Raw genomic sequence first — 22,055 nt, forward strand, 5'->3', positions numbered from 1 at the left:
AGCAATGGACTATTGCGACTATCCGTCACCAAAATGGCAATATAAAATGTATGTGTACTGCGTACTAGGCCAGCTTTCTTCTAATCGCTGAATACTATGGAGTTCAGAAGTCGTGATTACCGAACTGAGAAGGAATCTCACGCGCTTCCTCGTCTACGCGCCGATGCTCATCCCCTCTCTCCTCCACCTCCACTCCTCCAACAGGTTCATATCGCAATTTCATTTCATTTCATTGACTTAGCAAATACATGAGAAATGTTTATTCAATGTTCTTCACCCGAGTGATATTAGCATACTGAATAATAAATTCTGTAAAATTTGGATCAATTTTCATAAAATCTTTGATTGTGAATTGCAAATTAGTAGCTTATGTAATAATGCAATGATGTGCTCTATCAGTTGAGGGAAGGGTATGTTGGATGAAGGATTTTAGAAGATTTTTTTTGTTATTAGACTAAGTGACACAACTGCGAGCTACCGGGTTCGGACCTGGGTGAAGATGTCCAACCTAACAATATTGACATTGCCAGTTGAGATAGACCTTAGGGATGTTTTTTGGAAGGGAAGGTTTTGAAGAGCTAAGTTTATATTTTTGTACACATTTGAGATTTTATTGAAAAAAAATAACATTATAGATGCTCATATAACATATCAATCAGACCCTTTTTTTAAAATTGGTATCCGGCGTAAGGATTGACTAATTTGGGGGACCAACCATCCACATGTGGGGGTTCAATTGAAGTCAGGGCAAAACCCTGTATTGACTGGCACGACATAGGAATTCTTGGCAGTTGGAGGATTTGAACATGAGACTTACAAAGGAGCACACTCTCTAGCCTTGGTCCCTAGCCTACACCACTAGGCCAACCCCTGGGGTTCATTTCAATCGGACTTAATTTATTATTAGAAACATTTTATAGCTTCTTTAATTTTCAAAAGAAAAATAAGTCCACGCTATGTAAATGCAGTTTATGGCTTATTGATATCTCGGGATTTGCTTAATCAATGTAAAAAAAAAATGAAGATATTGAAAATTTATGTAGAACAGCTTGGTGTTGTGAATTTTGAGGACATTGCACTTGTGAGTTGTGACAAACTGACAATCTTCAATTATCTGTTGATATTCTCTGTTTAGGTTAACGTTGTTGTCGATGCTGGGAATGCTGACTTCTTTGATCCACTAAGAGGAGGAATTAATAATGATGCAGAGGCTAACCCTCCAGAACCTGGCAACTTGAATGAAGTTGCTGGTGATCCGCCAATGAAGGAGTGGACCTCCTTCAGGAGACTACTGATGCAGAGGTTTCCTGTCTCGAAAATGGTTTCACTTTCTTCAGTAAGTTTCAGTGTATTTCTTTTTTCTAGTTTGTATAGAATTTTAAAGGTGCTACATATAAATAAATGGTAGTATTTGGGGATGGCTGAGGATAAATGTAGTATTTGTCATGCAAGGGAAGCATGTTTTGTAGTGGCACTATAGACACTTCATATTGAATTTGAACATTCTTACTTGCCTGTATTGGTAGATTGAAATGAATTTTAATACTTCCAGTGAGTTAGGGTCAACTGCTGTGTATTAGGGCTGGATATTTTTCCGGTACACAAATATAGAGCTGTCTCATGTTGTTCATTGGTTGCCATCTGAGAAAAATACTGCTTCATTGGCTACATCAATGGATATTAATTAACAAATATTTTTAAGGAAGAGGTTTACCTATCATTAGTAGACTTGCGAATATTGTGATTACTGGTTGTGCAAAACGTAAATTCTTATTAAGTATACTTTATGCAGTCCCTCAGGTATTTTTGAATTTCATATTGCTAAATTTACTCTTCAGCTATTTATCTATTTCTGAAAAACATGGTCCTCAGCCCCCACCCACCAAACAAAAAGTTTCCATGGTAAAGAACATGGTCCGATATGGCCATTATCGTGCTTCCCCTTTTTTAAGGTTTTGTATATGCTAGGTAACACTGCCCTTGTGACGAGCTGTTTACCTGATGCTCTGTTTAAAATTTTACAATTATTGAATATTATTATGAAGGGCAAGATATAGCTGTTACTTACTATAAATATATGTTGAAAAAATTACCCTTTGATATATAGATTAGATCTTTATGTAAGCAATTGTAAATAATCCATTCTATTCTAAAACAAATTTCGATCCTTTTTTCGGTGGTGGCCGGGGTTCGAACCCCAGACCTTGCATATTATTATGCATTGTCCATACCAACTGAGCTAAGCTCACGAGGACAAATTTCGATCCTTTATCTATAATCCTTCAATTTCTATTTTAATTAACTAATTATTTATTTTTCAAATTACAGATGCCCGATGTTTTAATGAGAAGTGGAAAATGTATGCCATATTGCCAATATCTCTTACCTTGATTTTTAAATGTTTTATTCTTTATTTAATGTCATTTAGTTATGTGACGTCCCAATTTTCAGCACATGACAAATCTTCAACTAGTATGCACCTGGAGGAACTAGATGATCCACAAAAATTTGCAGATGAGGGTGTCAAGGTGATTACTTGGCAGGATTATGTTTCTCGACTACAAGAGCTCAAAGATGAAATTACCCGGTCTTGGCTTGCTGATGACCGTGTAACATCCTTAAAGTTATCTATAAAGGTGACCTTTGATGTATTTAATAATTTATTTTGCAATATTGTAGTTGTATAAGTTAAATCACCTTTTTTGTTTTTTGAAATCACGAAGAAAGGTAAACATGTTTGTTTTCTAGTTGGTCCTTTTATATGACATTTTACTAAATCTTTTTAGATGCTCGGATAGAAGTCAGGAAAATCTGAGATGCCTCTTTTACTGTTAATATGTGTTGGATAAGTCTCACACCGTCCAGAGATATGGCACAAATAGTGCTTATAAATAAGGCTTAGGTAGTCCTCACCTTACAGTCCAGTTTTGTGAGGTTGATTTGGGCTCTAAGCCCAAATCTAAGACTACATCAGAGCCTATTCTAAAATAAGTTTGTTGTTGGGCACTTGTGTTTTTCCCTTGCTCTAGGCGCAAGGGGGTGTGTTGGAAAAGTCTCAGACCGCCTAGTGATATGACTTAAGTAGTGTTTGTCACCCTTGGGTCAGCTTCCCGGTCATTTGAAATCAAGTCCCAAAGGGTTGACTCATATAAACCCATATTAGGAATAAATTCATGAGATCAGATAAAACTCATTATAATATTCAATGTATAAAATTTTGGTGCATAGACATTATGCAGTATGTTATTTTTATATGTTTATATGTATATTCGTATTTTTTTTTTTCATTTAATTTAGTGTACCTGTATCCTTAAGTGTACAAAATTTGTAGTACCCTGTTTTCAGTTGTATAATAGGATACAGAAAATATTCATTTCAGTGTCTATTCAACACCATCTTGTTTTTCTGTATTTCATATACATGCATTGTAGTTCCTTGACCTTATCTAGAAATCCTAGGTTAGAGATCCTTCTTTGTGTAACCTCAGGTTAGGATAGTTCTTGTTACTTGTTTATATGTTTCTGCGCTTGCTTTCTCATGTTTCAGATAATATTGGGATGGAAGAACCCTTTCTAATCTAAACTGATATGCCATTTTTGTATTTTCTTTTCCTTTGTGCTTTATTCACACTCAGTAATATTTTTGTTTTACAGAGTGCAGACATGTTTTTTACAATATTTTTGATTTAATAGAAGTGGCTTTCCAGTTAAGTAACTCATTCTACTAACTTGAGAGTGTGGGAAATAATGATTTCTTTTTGTTTCTGATCTCAATCTCAATTGTAATGCTAGTGGTTGACTATGCACATCTGAAAATGATTATTTATTTGCAGGTTGCTAAGCTTTTGGTGGATACTTCAGTATCTGAGTTTTATCCCACTCTATTTGTCCTTGTGACAGATATCATGGACATGATTGGAGACCTGGTTTGGAAACGCATAAAGCAGAAAGCAGAATTTACTGAAGATGGAACTTTACTCTGCAACTTGGCAGGTACTTTGTCAATTTGACTTGTTTAAACACATAGCTTGTAGTAATGTAATTCAGTCAGAACAAACATACGACTTGTCTGCAGCGTGCTAATGATTTTTCAACTTAACATTTTTTAATGCTAATGTTTTGTAGACCTGATATTTTGTCTTTTGACATATTAACGCATGTTAATTCCTCAAACTGTACTCAGTTTACAACTGGGTCACTTGGTTCCTAACTTTTAATTAATAATAAGGCAGAATGCATCTTGGGGTCCTTTAAGTTTAAATTTTGTACCGGATTAGTCCTTTTTGTGTTTTTAGTTTCAAATTGGTCCTTTATGTCAGTAAAAGTGAGTACCTATTCCTTTAAGTCATAAAATATATGCATCATTACCCTCTCTCCACCAAACTCAGTTAAAAAGTGCTTATGTGAACGTTTATTGCTGGTTCAAATTCACCGCTCTCAAAACTAGGGTTGATAGGTGTATTATTCAGTCTTGGTTTGAAACAAAATTGACCGATTACTATGTTGATGAAATATTTATTTGTAAAATTAGGATTGAATTGGGGAACAATAAAAAGAAAATTTATGTAAGTAGTCATGTTTGGTGTCATAAACACTTTTTGGACCTTCTACCTCAATGTTAAATGGCCATGTAAGCACTTTTTAACAAAGTTGGATGAAAAAAGGGACCAATTTGATACAAAAAAGGACTAACTTGTTCACTTTTACAGACATAAAGGACCAATTTGAAACTAAAAAAACTCAAAGGACTGATCCAGTGCAAACATTTAAATTAAAGGACCCCAAGATGCATTCTGCCTAATAATATTGTATATCCAGAGTGCATTATTTTTTTTGTAAGTTCACGGCTGGCTGCCTATTGAAAGGGAAATACGTCATTGTGATTATGATAGTTTAGATTTCAATGAGAAATTGGTGAAATTTGGAAGACAATTTATGGTTTGTTATTTGTCGATGTATTTGCTTTAGGAGAGGTGGAAAGGAAAATTTGAGAATTTCTATTTGTTATGAACCAAATAGGATGTACCAGTCATGAAGCATGCTACACAATTGCTTTACATTTTCAAAATCATAACGGTATAAAAACAAATCATTGGTTCAGTGGTTAAAAATTTGAGATCAATTGTTTGAATGACGAAAATCAATATGCGAAGTTTTGTTTGAAAAAAATTTGTACTATTTATCATTGTCTGGAAAACTTATATAAATAGTTCTTCTGAACATTTTTTTTCCTTCTTTTTCCTAATATGCATTTTCCTGAATATTAATTATAAACTAAAAACTGTTTTGATATTAAATAGCACCTTGTCTTGCAGTTTCCAGCCAAATACCAGGACAAGTTGTGAACATGATTCATTTTTTCTTTTCAAAAGTACAATAATAAGATAATACAAATATTGTGAATTATTTTGAAACAAAACTGACCGTTAGATTGTGTAGTAACAATTGTTTAATATATCATGATGATAACATAACACCTAATATATCATAATGTAATAAACAATAACAAAATAGTGATTGTTAATAGCTATAAATGTGCAAGGCCTGTAAATTTATTCATATAGGAAAAAGTTTAAGTTGTATGTTAAAAAAGCATACAATATACAATATTCCATACATCTTAAACATTTAATACTGGTTTATTGCCTATTGCTATTCATGGATGGTCAGGTTCCCGGTCAGTTGCTTTGAATTTCTTTATTTAAGTGAAGACACACCTAACTATGTTTTAGCTGGTTCAAAAAGACTGATGCCATCATGGTGCTTAGCCAAACTAACCAGAATGAAATTAGTAGTATCAATTTGGACCATGTCTAATGTTATTATTTTCAAAATATTATGATATATGGAGTTTCTTTTGATAAAATGCCTGTAGTAGTTATTTGTTTTTAAAATGCCATTGCTTACTAAAAATAGAATTCTCAATGGTGCATGGGTACTGAAATGGGCATCATTATGATAAAAAATGCAATAGTTCCATTATTATTAAAGACTAATGTATATGAAGTAGAATTTTTTTTATAAAATAGAGTATGTATACATGTATATTTTTAAAGCTAAAATAAAATTGATCTATGTGACTGTTCCCCCTTTCCCACGTCCCTATGTAATTATTGTCGTTGGCAAGTACTCTGAGGGTAGGGACTATCCAAAAACAAGGATATACCGAAAATACAAATGCATTGGTATCAGATACAAATGCTATTTGGATAACCAACCATTTTTGGATATGCATCATAGAGGAGTGCATATGTGATATATGATTTGTGGAAATAGAGTTTGGGATATTTCTTATTTGAGATGAATTAACCAATTGCCAATATGTCCTAACTCAAATGAAGGCCCTCGCTATCTCAAACATAACAAGTCACCAAATATGTTTCCATCTGCATCACATACAAGCTGATTGTCTGCAGGAGATAGTTGGTCTTGGTTTAAAAGTGGCACTTTATTTTTTCTTAAATATTTTATTTGAATTGTGTAGAAAACTTTGAAGCAAGCAGTATTTGTGCCGATGCCAAAGAAACTTGCTATAACTGGTTCAGCAAAATTGGTGCTGTGCAAGATCTTCTTCCACGCATGTGAGTTCCTTCTCCCTCCCTCTATCTAACTTATTGTTGCAAGTTTTTTTTGATGAATTCTGTTTATGTTGGTTTCAGACTTTATGATGCCATGTTCACATCTATTTTCTTCATATTATATTCACTATTAGAATTTTTTTTTTTTTTTTTGGTACATCACAATTAGAATTTCTATCAATTCAGTTTTAAAAGACTGTTCATAGCTATGCACTTACAAAAATCATAGCCATCTAAATTGCTGCAAACTTGTTAAAATCAAACCCAATAAAATACTGCTGGGACTATATGGGAAAGAATTGGTGGCGAGGAGAGAGAAGAGAAGGAATATATGGAGAGAGGAATGACAGATTGACTTAGGAAAGAATTTGAAAGGACTCCCGGATATGGTAGAGCTGAGAATTGGGGTCTCAGTCTCAAGGTATACCCATTTACCTTTGGTTGTTCAACCTGGAAGGAGTTTTGCATCCAATCTGTTTTACACTGCCACATTGATGCAATCGTCCATCGCTCTGCTTCCTCAGGGTCACTTCCTTAAATCTGTTTAGTGGCTTACAGTAGGTTGTTTCTTAACAAATCAATTAGTGCATCTGCATCAAGCAGCTTAAGCTTTTGTGATAATTTGAACTTAATTAGAAATTGGACCTATGTGGTGAATATTGGTAAAATACATGAACTTTGATACGAAAAAGGTTCGGCTGGCTATATTTTGTAGGATTATTTTGGGCAGTGGTATAGGGCTGTTATTTGCAGATATGTACTTCGTGTGGAGTATCGTCTTATTATTAACTTAAAACATGTTTTGGAACCTCTCCTAGAGTATTAAAACAGAAGATTGTAAGCAATGTGACAAGCAACATTTTCTGTCAATATTGCTTAAAATTAGGCTATAATATAGATCTACTTTCAGAAAACTATTTGAAGAGTTTGTTAAAAATCATTTGGAAAATTGCTGCATTATAGACTGCTTCTTACTGAATATCATGCACTGACTGTTTATATGAAATGCAATTGTACCCTAGTTACTTGGAGATGGCATTATTGCCTTGCTGGCGTTTTCTGCTCGACCAGCCTACAGACAGTCTCCAACGCTTGGTAATGATGACAAGAGGATTAGGAGATCCAGTGGCATCTGCATACTGCCGTCTATATATGGCTCACTGTGCTCAGAAGCTGCCATCACATGACATAGGTATTTTAGTTTATATTGTATGTCAATTCTTAGGATGTATAAAATATGTGAACCAGCTGGACCCTTTTAAAATATGTGGAAATAAGATCTGTGAATCCAGAGATTTTTTGTCTGGTCTTGCTCTTGCATATATAATTGAGTGTCAAAATGTGTTAGTCCGGCAAACTGCAATCCAAGACCTCATATGACATGTTATATATTCTCTTTGTTGTCAATACACAAATGCGTTGGTTTTGAAAATTTTGTATTTCATCCCTAAATTACCAATTTTTATAGGCCATCGAGAATGTGATCCAGCTGCTGGTAGATACATTATTTTATAAATATTTCATTCAGATTAAGCAGAATCAACAAATCTGGATTATTGCTCTATACTCTTTTCTGTGGAAATTTGTGTTCTTGTTTGTATCCTGTGCTTGGTTGCCTATGTATGCTTAAGGGCCTCTTTGATTTCTATTTCCATTCTCTGTTTTGATTTCCCATTTTCACATTTACATTAGAAAATGTAACCTTGTTTCACTTTATTTGATGTTTTCACAGTTTGTATAGGAAACAACGAAAACAAGGTTCAGTTATTTTCATTGTTTTATATACAAATCCTTATAACCAAGAAACACAGTGAAAAAAAGTGGCATTTTTTTGATTAAAAGTGAAAACACTAAATGAATATAACGAAACAAGCCCTGATTTTCTCTCTTATTCCTTTTTCTCAATGGCATGCAAAGGTCATTGACTCTACTCATTCTGTATTTCTGTACTTTAATGTATCTGTTTGCTGTATACTTCCTCGTTCATTTTCATAAAACTAATTTCATGAATTGTGCAACTGGAACAGGCTATCTTGTTACATGTGTTAATGATCTCAGAGTTATTTTGACACAAGCCTTAGCTGCCAATGAAAGTACTCTTGGACATTTCAAAAATAATAAAAAATTGCAAATCAGTCTGATGGAACCAACCATTGAGTATATTATGAAGTGTATATTTAGTGGGTTATCTCAGGTATGTGATGATGTTTATATTAATTTGTTGACTGGTTTTGGACAATATTATGTCTTCCTAGTCCCATACATATTGTTTTAAGACCCCATACATCTTTGTTATACGAAGCAAAAAACTGAAATTTCATTGGTCGGTATTGTTGACCATTTTGAATTTTGCTCCAGCGATTCAAGAGAGAATGCTGGTTGAAACCTCATGAAATATGCACATAGCTACATGTTTAGGGTTCTTGTCATTATTATATAGAATGGAAAATCAAGTCCTATGTGTCAATCTTCAACAAGAATTCTTGCCTATCTTTTCAGTAACCGAACAAAATGTTTGAAAAAAAAAATAGCTTGCTAAATTTTACCCTGCTTTCTCCCGTCTTTATCCTGTGTTATGCTGATCTAAGTATATGTACTATGCTCAAGAGACGAGTCAATGAAGTTCTATCCGAGCTTGGATTGTTGAAGAATCAAAAGAATTTTGAGACTGTTCCATGTGTTTCGGTCGTTCTTCATCATTTACTGAAAGAACTCCCTATTGAAGTAGTCAGTTCGAATGTTGTGAATATCCTTCATCTCATTGAATTTAACAAGGATACTTCCTTTCATCAGGTTTGCATTTGCAATTTTTATCATGCTTTAAATACTTATAGTACACATTGTGAAGTTATTTACCATATTCCAGCTACCTACTTTGTATCTGTTTCTCCAATATGCACTTTTAATGTTCTTTTTGGTAATACAGCACCTGAATTACAGATTGCTTGGGTTCAGGCTATATGAAGGGAAATGCCCGGTTAACATTGTCAATGCTGTGTTAGATAAAGTTATGCAGGTGCATATATATTTCTGGTCCATTTCGAGTTGCATTACTTTCTTCACAATTGGATGCATTCTTAGTAGATTTCTATCTCATTATTTATCTACACCTTTGGGGCTATGGTGCATTTTCTTTGTTGTTTCCTCTAGTGGTGGGAAAGGATGGTGTCAGGGGCACATATTCTATTTATTTTTTGTTAGAATGTAAGGAAAAGGTTTCATTAATAGAGGAAGGCAAAAGACTGGGTGATCTTAGTGGGCACCGAGTCTTCAACTTCTTTGATTAATTTATTCTCTTCAATCAATTTTATTGTTTTAGGAAAAGAAAAAAAATAGAAAGAGGAAGTATATATCAATGACAGGAAATCCCTTTATACTGGCATTGGCAAAATAAAAACATGTATGATAATAGAAATAGAAAGAGAGAAAAATAACTCAAGTAAAATTATCTCAAAAATAAGAATGAAAAATATGTTATTTAGTCCTTTTGTATGTCCAATGAAGATAGCTGTTCGAAATAAACCAGTTACTTTTCCTGAAAAATAACTAATGAAATGAAAAGTAAAATGCATGCATAAACTGTTGGTTGAGCAATACTAAGTTGTGTTTATGCATGTATGGGCTGTAGGTTGAGCCATATGAAGTTGTCTCTAATTTTTCTCTCTCTCTATTCTCTGTTTGTGTACCTCATTACTACATATAGAGTAGTTAAAGGCTATTTTGCATGCTAGTAATCAACATCCCTTTCCCAACTGTTGTAAATTGGTGAATTTGGTTAGATGTTCTATATAGACCCAGACTACTAAGGGAAGTTTGATCAGTTAAGGAAGTTTTGACCCATAAAATTGTGTCATAATTGGGGGTTGATTCTATTTCTAGAGATGACTGCAGAGCAATCATATACTCTGTCGGCTAGTTTACTATTACTAATTAAATTTTGACCTGTTTCTAATATTTACTCAACTCCTGATTTTAATTTTTAATATACCAGAAATCCCTCTTATTCGATATCATGAGGGGATGTATGTGTAAGATCACCCAAACTCAGGGCAGAACTAAGTTGTTTACTTTCCATAATAAAGAATTTGTTCAGATTTGAGCATATGGTGATAATTTCGATTTTTGTAATTATTTGTTATTTTTAGTGATTTTATTCTGGGCTTCATTTCTAAGCATGTTTTTGACAGACTATCATTTTACCTCCAGGTATTTGATATATTCTCTAATTTGGCTGCAATTTCAGATTATTGTCCCGTACGAGAGTCTTGATGAGTACCTGAGTGTCGTAGATGCTTATGTTGATCTTATACTTCAAAATCACATGGTATGTTTGGTTGAGTGTGTACAATCAGAGCTGTTGCTTGTATATTGTGTGAATAAAAGGGTTCTTATGCCATTTTTATCTTCTTTGTTGAGTGCACTACTCTCTTGTCCATATCACAGGGTTAAGATTATTGAGGCTGCTATGCATTTGTAGTAATTACCTTTTTTTATTTATGTGGCTGTTAAATAGTCAATATGGCAAAGCTACCTATGAGTTGAAATGATAACGAAGCTAAGGAAAGAACCCAAAAAAGTAACAAGATATAGAACTAAAAATTCAGCACTCTATTATATAAGACAAATAACAAAAATCCATAAAATATTGAGATTTATCTGCTCCTTGATGGATTAATTATTATCCAGTTTAGGTCCAAATCAAGCTACCTGCCACTCTCAAATAACTTATGGGAATAACGTCCAAAACATTCTTTTGTAATCTTTCCTCTAAATACTCTCATCTATGCCAGAATAATCATTTGGACATCATTTTGAGAGGCATTTCAGAGCGTGCTTCGAATGGAGGAATTACAGTAGATGAAATGTCAAGCTTGCAATCTCTCTTGATGAAGCTTCTGTCTCATTTTGAGTGTCTGGAAGATGTGTTTTGTCTGGTACATTCCTATAATATACTTTTGCACACTATCATCTTTCTGTCACTTTTGTTATTCATAAACTTCAAAACATAGCTGAAATGCTATTGGTGATTTACTGTCGTCGTTACCATTTTGTAGAATCATTTTCCTGAAATCTTAGATGTAATGCATGGGAAATCACAAGATGTTGTCTTTTTGTACATCCTTAATATGGCGATGAGGTACTACTTATCACAAACATTCTGTTTTACTGTTCTTCCACTCATTGTTGGCGCTCACATGTGCTCGCCTTGATTTTCTAGTACATATATGATACACATATTGTTTGTGCATTTGAGGAAAAATGAATTTCACCTTTTCATTCGGTGGACGCTTTCTAGTATATATATGATACACATATTTTAAGGTACTATGTGTTATTATTTGTTGAGCAGGAGTGGTCATATTAGGGATCCGACAAGCATACAGTTGCTTTCTGAAATTTCTCAGGCTCTACATGATAATATGGAATTTACAAATAAGGATGATGATGGGCAAGTGGCACGTTCAGTATCTCGCTTTGTGCACATGGTAACTTTTTAATTTGCTAACGTTCTTTGGTTTGTGATAAGGTTTTTGCCATGATTATGGTTTGTTGAGAATTATCTCTAATTGCTAGGTAGATTATGGAACGGAGATGGAATCCCATTTAGCATTTCTGGTTGATTGCCGAGCAAATTTTGGTAGATTCAACGAGCTTAAGGTTTGTCATTGTTTTGTTTCAATTGATTTACGATGAAGTATACTTTTCATGAACACGTTACAAATGGCCCTAGAACATCTGATATTGTTCTACAACTAGCGGATGCACCCGTGCATCACACGGGTAAGTTATGGGTAGAGTTAGTGATATATAATTATTCTTTCTTGCAGGAAACTCTCGTTCACTCCAGCAATTCTTTAGCAATTCAATCTTTGAAATGTACTAAGAAAGATCTGAGTTTTTTCAAGTCCTGTGTCACATTTAGCGAAGTCACAATACCTTCTATCTCTGGTCAGAGACAATTTGATCTTTTTCTAGAGACTGCAGAGGTTGGTATGAGTGTTTTTGGCACGTTAAAGTTTTATGTACTTTTTGTACATTTATTCATAGATTTATAGTTTGAATTTTCAGGTTGCATTCTTAGGGGGCTTGGTTTCTCATGTAGATGGTTTGATTGATTCAGGAATTGGCTGTTTGCATGGTAAGTTTATACGTATTGTGATACCGTGTTGTGTGTTTTTGTTTAGCGCTTCCGAAATTCCTGCCTAGCCCCACCTTCCTCCAAGACACACCTCTGATTTTCAAACCTACATTCAAGAGCCTCAATCTGTGATTTGACCATTCATGTGTAAATCATGAACCAATCCCAAGATATTGTGCTACGACAGTTGATAGAACTGGTCAGAAAACTACCTTAATAAATGAACAATTCCTCTTGTTATATTTAATATATGCTGTCAATAGTCTTACAACAGAAAACAGTCTTACAACAGAATGGATACAGAGGAAATGAGGAATTACGACAGTGAGATGGAAAAGATAATATATTAAATTTATCAGAAATGATAACCAAACACAAATTATTAGACACAAATACAACACCATGGATAATTTTGACATTTCAACACTAAAGCAAAGGATAATTTCGTAAAAGCTCACCGTACCCTATTCCTTCTTCCTTCTCCCTTTTCCTTCTTTACGTTTTCTTTCTCTCAACCAGCAACAGTGTTTCTCTTTTCTCTCTGGTCTACTCTGTCAGCTACCGTCCACCACTACGGTCCTCCCCCGCCACCGTCCACCACCTCCCCCACCACCATCCTCATCGCTAACCACTGCTTCAATCGTCCTCACCATCATCGCAGACCACAGTCCCTTCAATCCGTTCATCACTATCAGGACATCATGCCGCCGGCGACCTTACTTCTCCCTCAAACCGCCGGAATCTGTTGGGATCACTACCGCCCAGATCTGTCCTTGCCGCCGCAGATCCGATCATAACTCACACGATTACAAAAATGAAAGAACAAAAGACGGCAGCGGTGACGATGGCGGTGAACAGTGAGAGAAGTTACGGCGGTGGCTAGAGAAACGACGATGAGTGCCGCTGAACATAGACAAGGATGGCCGGGAGTGATGGTCTTGAAGGAGAGAGAAGGAAAGGAAATTTAAAAAGAAAAAGAATAAAGATGTATAATGCTACAGTGATATATGATGTCTGTATTGTGTTTGATTTTTTGTGTTCACTTATCATTCCTGTAAATTTATTGCTAATCGACTTGCACTTTTCTTTTCCAAGAAGTGTTGTTTTATTTAGCATCATTGTCTCCTTATTTTTCTTTTGGCTGCTTGTATCGGCGTGTTTTTGTATCAGTACTGTGATTAAAGTGCACTGATTATGCCTCCATGGCTTCTTTCTAAAAGAATGTTTATTGTAGTAACCTAAATTGCATTCTTTGTATCCAGAAATAGTTAACTGTTGTTTTGCTCGATCATGTAGGCTTTCGAACTCCAGCTGATGTTGAAGGGCTAGTTTCATCTATTAGAAAGCTGTGTAGCTTCTTAATTATGGTCCCAGGTTAATATTATTTCAACTTTTCACATTGATTTTATTAAAACTTAAAAACCTCTTTTTTAAGGGAGGTCTCCACTATTATAATCTGTAATAGAAATATCTGTGTACTAGGTCTAGGTCTTGAGATATAGTTTCCTTTTAGCCCCTTCTCATATCTGTCTACTTACAATGATTTGTTCAACTTCTTTGAAGGTAATACCAGTGTACCAGTTACCTACTTCCCTAATAACTTATATACATTGATCAGCTCCCAATCATGGTCAGTTTTCTTTGTGATATATTGCTAATTGAAACATATTCTGTCTTTTTTCTTTCCAGATCTTGTTTGATGAATGAATTGGAAATCCCCTGCAGGTTTGACCCAAAAATGAGGACACGGATTTTTTCTGCTATCTTATTATTATTGACAACTTTATCACAAAAGACTATGCCATATCATGCAAACACACAGGTATAGCCTCACCTTCCTTTATGTCGTATTTATAAACTGTGATTAAAAGCAACTTTTAACTTATGATCAAATAATAATGAAATAAAAATGATATATCAACCCCTCCTACATTCCAAAATTAACAAAACAAATGTTGATTTTTGTAACGAGTATCAAGGAATGTCATGTCGGTTTCTTGTGCGTCCAAACCTCTGTTGTCAATAGCGGCCTAACGCGGCGCGATCGCGGCGCGGAGCGGCTGAAAACAGCCTAGCGCGTTAGAACGCGACCGCAACGCGCGTTAGGCAAAAGCGGACCTAAACCGGTTTTCGTGGCCGCTTTTCCTGGAGCGGTAGCGGGTCAAATCGCCCGCTTTTCCGGGTCGACCAAAAATTACGAAATTGCCCCTCACTTAAGTGACATTAGTAGGGTTAATTTTGTAATTTTCCAAACCCTATTTTCTTCACTTCATTCCATTGCACAAGAGACAGCCGCTTCTTCTTCTCCTCTTCTCCCAATTCATCGTACAGCAAAAAGGTTCTTCTCCTCTTCTCCCATTTCATCGTACAGCACCTCTTCACTTCATCTCTTCACCTCTTCACTTCACCTCTTCACTTCATCTCTTCACTTCATCTCTCAGCTGCTCATCTCTTCACCTCTATTAGGTTTGTTCTTCCATCCATTTTTATTTTTATTTTATTTTTTTTTTCGTTTTTGTTCAATCTTTCATTTTTTTTTTGTTCTTGTTTTTGTTCTTCCTGTTTTTTATAGTTATGGCAAGTAGTTCAACAACACCACCATCATCTAATGCCAATGATTCTTCTAATGCTGCCCAATCCATTGCTTCCTCTGTTGAGCTGTTCAAACCATCCCTTCCTGACATAGGATGGAAGTATAACAGTTTAAAAAACAAGAGTAATATTAAAAAAGTCACGTGTGATTATTGTTTGTTGGAGTCCACTGGAGGAATTTCTAGGGCCAAACAACATCAAGGGGAAAGGGGAAAGCAAGGGGAACAAGTTTCTAAAGGAAAAGGAAAGAAAGTGGTAATAGTTGACGAATATGATCCTGAGTTTATTACTGATTGGGGGGATGAAGAAAAAGAGGAAGAAGAGGAAGAAAATGAAGAGAAAGAGGATGAGGCAGAGCACATGAATGATGGTGAAAGTGGAAGTTATGATGAAGATTTCCATGATTATTGAATTCGAAGTTTTATTTCATGTTTAGTACTTTTGTTACTTTAAGCTTTAGAGGCTTAAAGTGTTTGCTACCTTGAATTTTATTAGTATTTCTTGCAAGTATGTTCTTATGTTTTGCCTAAGACATGTTTTATTTCAAATTATGAATTGAGTAATATTTAAGTTGTTTTAGTATTTCTTTTTCAACATTATAGTATTTTAGTATTAAATATATTAGTGTCCGCGTCATGTAAAAGCGCCCGCGTTGCGCCCGCATACCGCGCCGCGTCAATTTTTGGGGTGGCCGCGTCGCGCCGCGTTTCCGCTTTGACAACAGAGGTCCAAACTCCAGAGTAATGGGTATAATTTATTTGGGTTGTTGAAGAAAAAGAACAAACGATTTTGACCTGTTTATTATACAAAAACACTAACCATTAAACCCTTATTTCTACTAAATACCATATATGCCAGAGTCTTAATCCTATTAAATAAGGTGGCAAATATTGAAATGTAAAGAAATATGGAAACAAATCATAGGGATATAATCTAACTATTCTAAATTATTCTAAGCTTGTGTTTGGATAATGCATTTGAAAATTTCAAAGAATTTAAATTCTAAGAGATTGAATTGATTCAGTTCAATTCCATTAATTTACAAAATGCCTTGTTTGAATAAAGTAATTTAAGTGCCTTCATTTACATAATTTATTGTTTGTAGTTGTATTATTTATGTATCATAACTTCCAGAGGATTCCCTTTTTTTCCTTTCTAGATACCAGGCAACGACATGTTATACTATGGGGATTTATCTTACAAGCAAGAACTTGTTTCTTTGTCTAAGGTTGTTCTTGAGAACCTACTTTTCGCCGTTCAAGAAGAACCTTCTCAGGTATTTCCAGTGTGGTTTAGTTAACATTGTTTGGTTTATTTAACAAATTTTAATTTGTACTGATTTATTATGCTAAATTGAAGGCTGCTCGAGGAAGTATGGCACTTGAAGCTTGCAATTGCATTGCATCATCTTTTCTGGTAAGATGTCATATAATTGTTTGTGTTCAGCTTTCCGTTTAACATTTGTAATCAATCTATTTATTAGTGATGTGGGTAAAATTAAGAAGCAAAAAGGAGGATAAAAGTTTAAAATTAGTTCTACTTTAGTGTCTCTACCATAACTAATGTGTGATTTGGGTCCTTCAATATTGTACTTTAGTGAATGATCATTTAACTTGAATATTTACCTCGTTGTATTCAGCACTTTTTGATTAATAAAATGAGTTTGATAAAAGAAAGTACTCTACGAAAAACTTGCTCTAAGCTTTCAAACTATCGTTTTCTATTCAAAATGTTCACGTATTGATTAGATTGATTTGTAACATGATCTAGCGAGATATGGAACATATCTTTGATATGTTATTCATTCTTTTATAGCATAATCCGGCTACTATGATGTTGATCAATCCGAGTTAAACTCGCCATACTATGTTGTCATCACAAATTTAAAATGAACCATAACAGTTTGACACGTGATGTTTCTTGTTTGGCAGCTAAGCAATGAATTATCCTCTACTTGCCTTAAACTGATTGGAACAGCTAAGTCATGTTTGAGTGCCCAAGACAGATGCCTCCAGTCAACCATTCAACTTGTAAACAAGCAATTGCCAGATTTTGCTAGGACCATGTCAACTTCTGTTTGAGTCATACTTCTGTCTTCCCCTCTTTATTTATTAAGGGAAAGAACCATCATTGGTATCGAGGTTTTTGAATCGATATTGTTCGTGAACTTCTAGTTTAGGTTTGATGGGAGTGGCCTTGTAATCTTAGTGACATTATTGTGTAGTTCTGTATACAAAACCTATATTGTAACATGAATTTAGTTTTGGTTGTTTCATCTCCAAAAATATTCGTCTGTGTGCGAGTGGGCGGGCGCACTTATGTGTCTGGGTGCGCCTGCCTGCGCGTGTGTGTTTGTTTGTGTTGTGTGTGTTTGTGGGATTTGTTAACGTACTTCCACCCATTTTCAGAAGGAGCATATTGGGAGGTTATAACTCATTTTTTAATGAATACGTTATCAAGTTAAATACATTGTGAGATAAACTTGATAAACATTTGACCGAATTAAAAAATGGTAGCATTTATGGCTTGAATCTTGATATAGTTTTTAAATGACCCCTACAATTAATAAATCCTGAATTAATACAAGTGTCTAATTTTTTCTTCCTACAAGCTACTTCCACAGAAGGTAATCAATCATATTAGAAGTATGAACACAAAATATTAGTTCATATTGCAGAAAAATAATTTCTTATGTTAGACCTAACCACTGTTTTCGTATAAGTGTTTGAGTTTGGATATGAACTCAAGGTTCCGTATTGTATTTCAATTTTATTTTTGTTGAGAGGATCATTAATTCATTTTTTTAAGTACCAAAAGATACAGAGTCAGAATAAACATAAATATAAAATATAACATGATCTATTCAAAAAAAAAAAATATAACATGACGATGTTATGAGATGTTATTTACAAACATGTCTTTATCTCTAAAATAGGAGGCTTCCTTCTCAAATGGTTAGAGAAAAACCTTGTCCACACTTGGTCACAACTAGTCATCTATGTAGATATAGTTGGTCATTAATTAAGACTATATGGCAGAAAAATTTATTTACCTCACAATTTGTCGGTCAAACTCCACCAAACCAGGTGACAAATGAACCAACTGCACAAAAAAAGTACAGCGAACATCCATTAAAATTGCCTATCAAATTCTTAAGGGGAAAGAAAGCTGAAATTTTCCCAAGTAAAATAATTTTTTTTGAATGAGTTCACCTGTATTCAATTTTAAGACTGAAGTAATTGAACATATTTATTCATAAGTTTTGACTCAACCGGTAAAAACTGTTGAAATTGGTTGGTTAAACGTTGTGATTGCGGTTCGAATCCGAGCTCCTCCACTTATGTATGAGTTTTCAATGATCATTGTCATTTCGTCTATTATATAATTAAAAAAAAAAAAAAGAAGTAATCAAACACTTCACATGAATGACTCACTAAGAAAGAATTATTCACATTAATCAATCAATCTGGCGATGTAATCGTGATATTGAACTTCTTCAAAAACCTAATTAAGATGATATACCATTAAAAAAACTAAGATGATAAAGATGTAATACATTAATTATACTTTTTTTCAAAAGAAATATTATCAGGATTTAACTTTTTGTATTATGTGAATTCAATAAGGTTTTATGAAGAGTGATGATACATGTACCACCCCATGTGGCAATACACTCTTTACATCCACACAAAATTCTGACACGTGGCAACTTGGACCCCACACAAATAGAAGATAAAGTGTGGTTGTGATAAGAACTTACCAAAATATCCCTAATACATGGGGTGTACAATGGAGTGTAGAAATAAAAGGTGTTCATGAAACATTTTCCTTTATGAACGATGAGGGTTTGTACAGTATAATGTAACTTGGGGATAAAGCAATCTTAGCCTATGATTTAAATGTGATGAACATAGTATATAAATTTAAAAGTATAATTGATTACCTACCTTTTTTTGACTAATTGATTGTTTACCTACTTGTAAATTGTTTAATATATAAATTACATTCAAATGTAAGTTTTTTTTAAAAAAAAACATAAATATATTTTTTGAAAGAATATAAATATAATTAGGTTTTTTTTTTAGAGATAAATATAATTAATTATACTACACATATTTTCTCCAGCTACATATTTATATTATACTCTAATAATCATCATAAAAAACATTTGAATGAGATGGTAAAAGATCTCTTTTGATTATAACTTATAACCAAGACTAGATCCTATCCAGTAATATTAAATTTTTTGAGGAAGAGTTTTGTCACATGTAGTAGTCCTACTCAGCTCGTTGGATCAGTCTTTGTGGTTGTGCACAAATGATATCCATTGACAAAAAAAAAATAGTCAACACAATTTTGAAATTATCAATATCAAATAAAAGAAAATACACAAATTTTTTTATATAAGCTACAAATTCGTTCATGAAAAAAGAAAAACAAAAATTTGAATCATACACCTTTTTTTTTTTTTTTTTGGTGTCGGGGTTTACTTATCTAAGTTTACGGGGACAAAATCATACGCCTAACCTAATAGAAAGAAAAAAAAAAGATAAGACATAAAAGTAAAAACTTCTCATATTGCATATGAATTTCATGCTGATATTATCAAATGCCATTCTAAATCTTTGCATCGCAATAGTAAACATGTCAACAAAAATAAATAGATTTTATATTATATTTTCTCACTAATTACTATTCATAATATTATAACTAAAACAAGATATTTTATTTCATAATATTATAACTAAAACTAAGATATTATATATATATATATATATATATATATATATATATATATATATATGAGGTTTGCTAGGATACACCCACTAGTTTATATTAAGGTGTGTTTTAGCAAAGATATAATTAAAAAGTTGTTAAATACATTTAAGGGGAATGTTGCTAAAATAAACCTTCTAAAAAATAAGTGGGTGTATGTTAGCAACCCCTATAGGCATTTGCTAGGATACACCCACTTATTCTTTTGAAGGTGTGTTTTAGCAAGTTATAACTAAAAAGTAGTGAAATGCACCTTAAGATGTAGCTTGCTAAAACACTCTCACATAAAAACTAGTGAGTGTGTTCTACCAAATCCATATATATATATATATATATATATATATATATATATATATATATATATATATATATATATATATATATATATATATATAGCAATACATAGCACGATTGTCGCACTTGTTAGATAATATTTGCCCAAAGAATATGTTTTTTTATTTAATGAAATAATAGTACGATGCAATTCACCTTCAAGAATTTAAATTTTGAGAGAATCCATAGGGAATCCTTGTTCGTTATTATAAGAGAAAAAAGCCAAGAACATCAAATCAAAGATGTCCAACGTTCATATTTAAGCAAAGCAAAATTATTGGATTGAAACCCCATCCCATGTTCCTCATATGACACAACCATCATTATTGTTTCATTCTTATAAGTCAAGATAAACATTATATCTAGACCATAGAAAAGTTAGAAGGACCAACAAACATGTCATACTATGTATCTGCTGCACTAACATCCTTAACCACACACCACCTCTTCCCGTTTCAGCAGTAATTAATAACGTGTCTCTTTCGTCGACATCAATTCAAAGGACACGTCCTATGTATATGGCCAAGATAGGTGGCCTAAGATAGTTACTTACTCTTGCCAAATCTATAGTTATTTTATAGTAATTGTATTTGTGTTTCCACATAATAGATGTTTTACAAATCTAGGTATAATCGACAAAAAAAGAAAAGAAATGATGGTTACCATTTAACCGTTATTTCTTTTCCAAATATAGTCACAAATTAAAAAAATTTGATATTACAATCAAACATCATCTACCCACAAGATTAGTCGTATTTTTTTTTATTTTTATTTTTTTAAGGAAGATTAGTAGTATTTTTTTTTTTGACAAATTAGTAGTATTTTATATTTCACCAAAAAAAGCAGTATTATTTGTTAAAATTATTAAAATATGTAAATATAGCATGTACATTATTAGAATTTATTATGAGTGATTATTCATGAATGTGGGTGAATGATTAGAAGACAAATACTTGATTAGAGTTTATTATGAATTTATTATGAATGATTAGTTTTATTTTGAAAGAATTATGAATGAGTAGTTGATTACACATATTCCGTCACAATGAGTAATTATTCATAATACTCCCTCCGTTTCATAATACTTGTCCATTTTAGAGAATAATTTTGTTTCACAATACATGTCTCTTTCAAGTTTCAATGCAATATTAATTATTGTTTTTTCAATAATAGCCTTAAATATTTATTGTAGAAAGAGAAAAAATAGAATAAAATAATAAATGGTTAAGGGTATTATAGAAAATACACACATAATTTCATCAAAAATAACAAAATTTATTTGGTTTCTTGGTTAGTGCAATTTCTTCAAAATGGACATGTATTTTGAAACGGAGGGAGTAACTTATAATAATATACATGATATATTTATTCACATATTTTATTTTGAGGGAATATTATAAGTAATAAAAATATACATTAACTAAATAATTTTGTAAAATATAAAAAAATCTAGAATCATTACTAAAAAAAATATGTAATATTATCTCCACTAAGAAAAATGTAATATAGCGAGTTAAATATTTTTTTTGAAAGGAATATAGCGAGTAAATATTAGTATTTTTTTTAAAGGAGTAAATATTAAACATGTTTACCATATTATTTGCTCAAAAAATATTACCATAATTTCTCACCTAAATC

At 33.1% G+C, this 22,055-nt stretch overlaps 1 protein-coding gene across 3 annotated transcripts; it reads left to right on the top strand.

The window, feature by feature from the left end:
* On the top strand, positions 1 to 17,773 carry LOC11432772 (VPS35 endosomal protein sorting factor-like). 3 transcript variants are annotated; one of them, XM_003590272.4, is made up of 23 exons: positions 4 to 204; positions 1,136 to 1,336; positions 2,329 to 2,359; positions 2,452 to 2,636; positions 3,833 to 3,992; positions 6,484 to 6,580; positions 7,600 to 7,769; positions 8,605 to 8,771; positions 9,185 to 9,370; positions 9,504 to 9,593; positions 10,821 to 10,901; positions 11,368 to 11,511; positions 11,632 to 11,714; positions 11,928 to 12,063; positions 12,152 to 12,235; positions 12,406 to 12,564; positions 12,647 to 12,716; positions 14,013 to 14,090; positions 14,280 to 14,346; positions 14,442 to 14,538; positions 16,468 to 16,584; positions 16,668 to 16,724; positions 17,240 to 17,773. In XM_003590272.4, the coding sequence occupies exons 1-23, from the start codon at positions 97 to 99 to the stop codon at positions 17,387 to 17,389; spliced, it is 2,718 nt and encodes a 905-aa protein (XP_003590320.2). In that variant the 5' UTR covers positions 4 to 96; the 3' UTR covers positions 17,390 to 17,773. The 3 variants fall into 3 exon arrangements, with proteins under 3 accessions (XP_024633224.1, XP_003590320.2, XP_013467833.1); XM_013612379.3 differs by lacking the exon at positions 2,329 to 2,359 and having other exon boundaries at positions 24 to 204; XM_024777456.2 differs by lacking the exons at positions 16,468 to 16,584; positions 16,668 to 16,724; positions 17,240 to 17,773 and adding an exon at positions 15,289 to 15,890 and having other exon boundaries at positions 1 to 204.
* Positions 17,774 to 22,055: the final 4,282 nt, after the last annotated feature.

Source organism: Medicago truncatula, chromosome 1 (assembly GCF_003473485.1).
Source record: "Medicago truncatula cultivar Jemalong A17 chromosome 1, MtrunA17r5.0-ANR, whole genome shotgun sequence".
NCBI lineage: Eukaryota > Viridiplantae > Streptophyta > Magnoliopsida > Fabales > Fabaceae > Medicago > Medicago truncatula.

Excerpts from the sequence above, each read along its gene's own strand:
- LOC11432772 (XM_003590272.4), top strand. The coding sequence starts at position 97 with ATGGAGTTCAGAAGTCGTGATTACCGAACTGAGAAGGAATCTCACGCG. Across the intron at positions 3,993-6,483 it reads TTTACTCTGCAACTTGGCAG|AAAACTTTGAAGCAAGCAGT; the intron begins GTACTTTGTCAA and ends TGAATTGTGTAG. Across the intron at positions 9,594-10,820 it reads TGTTAGATAAAGTTATGCAG|ATTATTGTCCCGTACGAGAG; the intron begins GTGCATATATAT and ends CTGCAATTTCAG.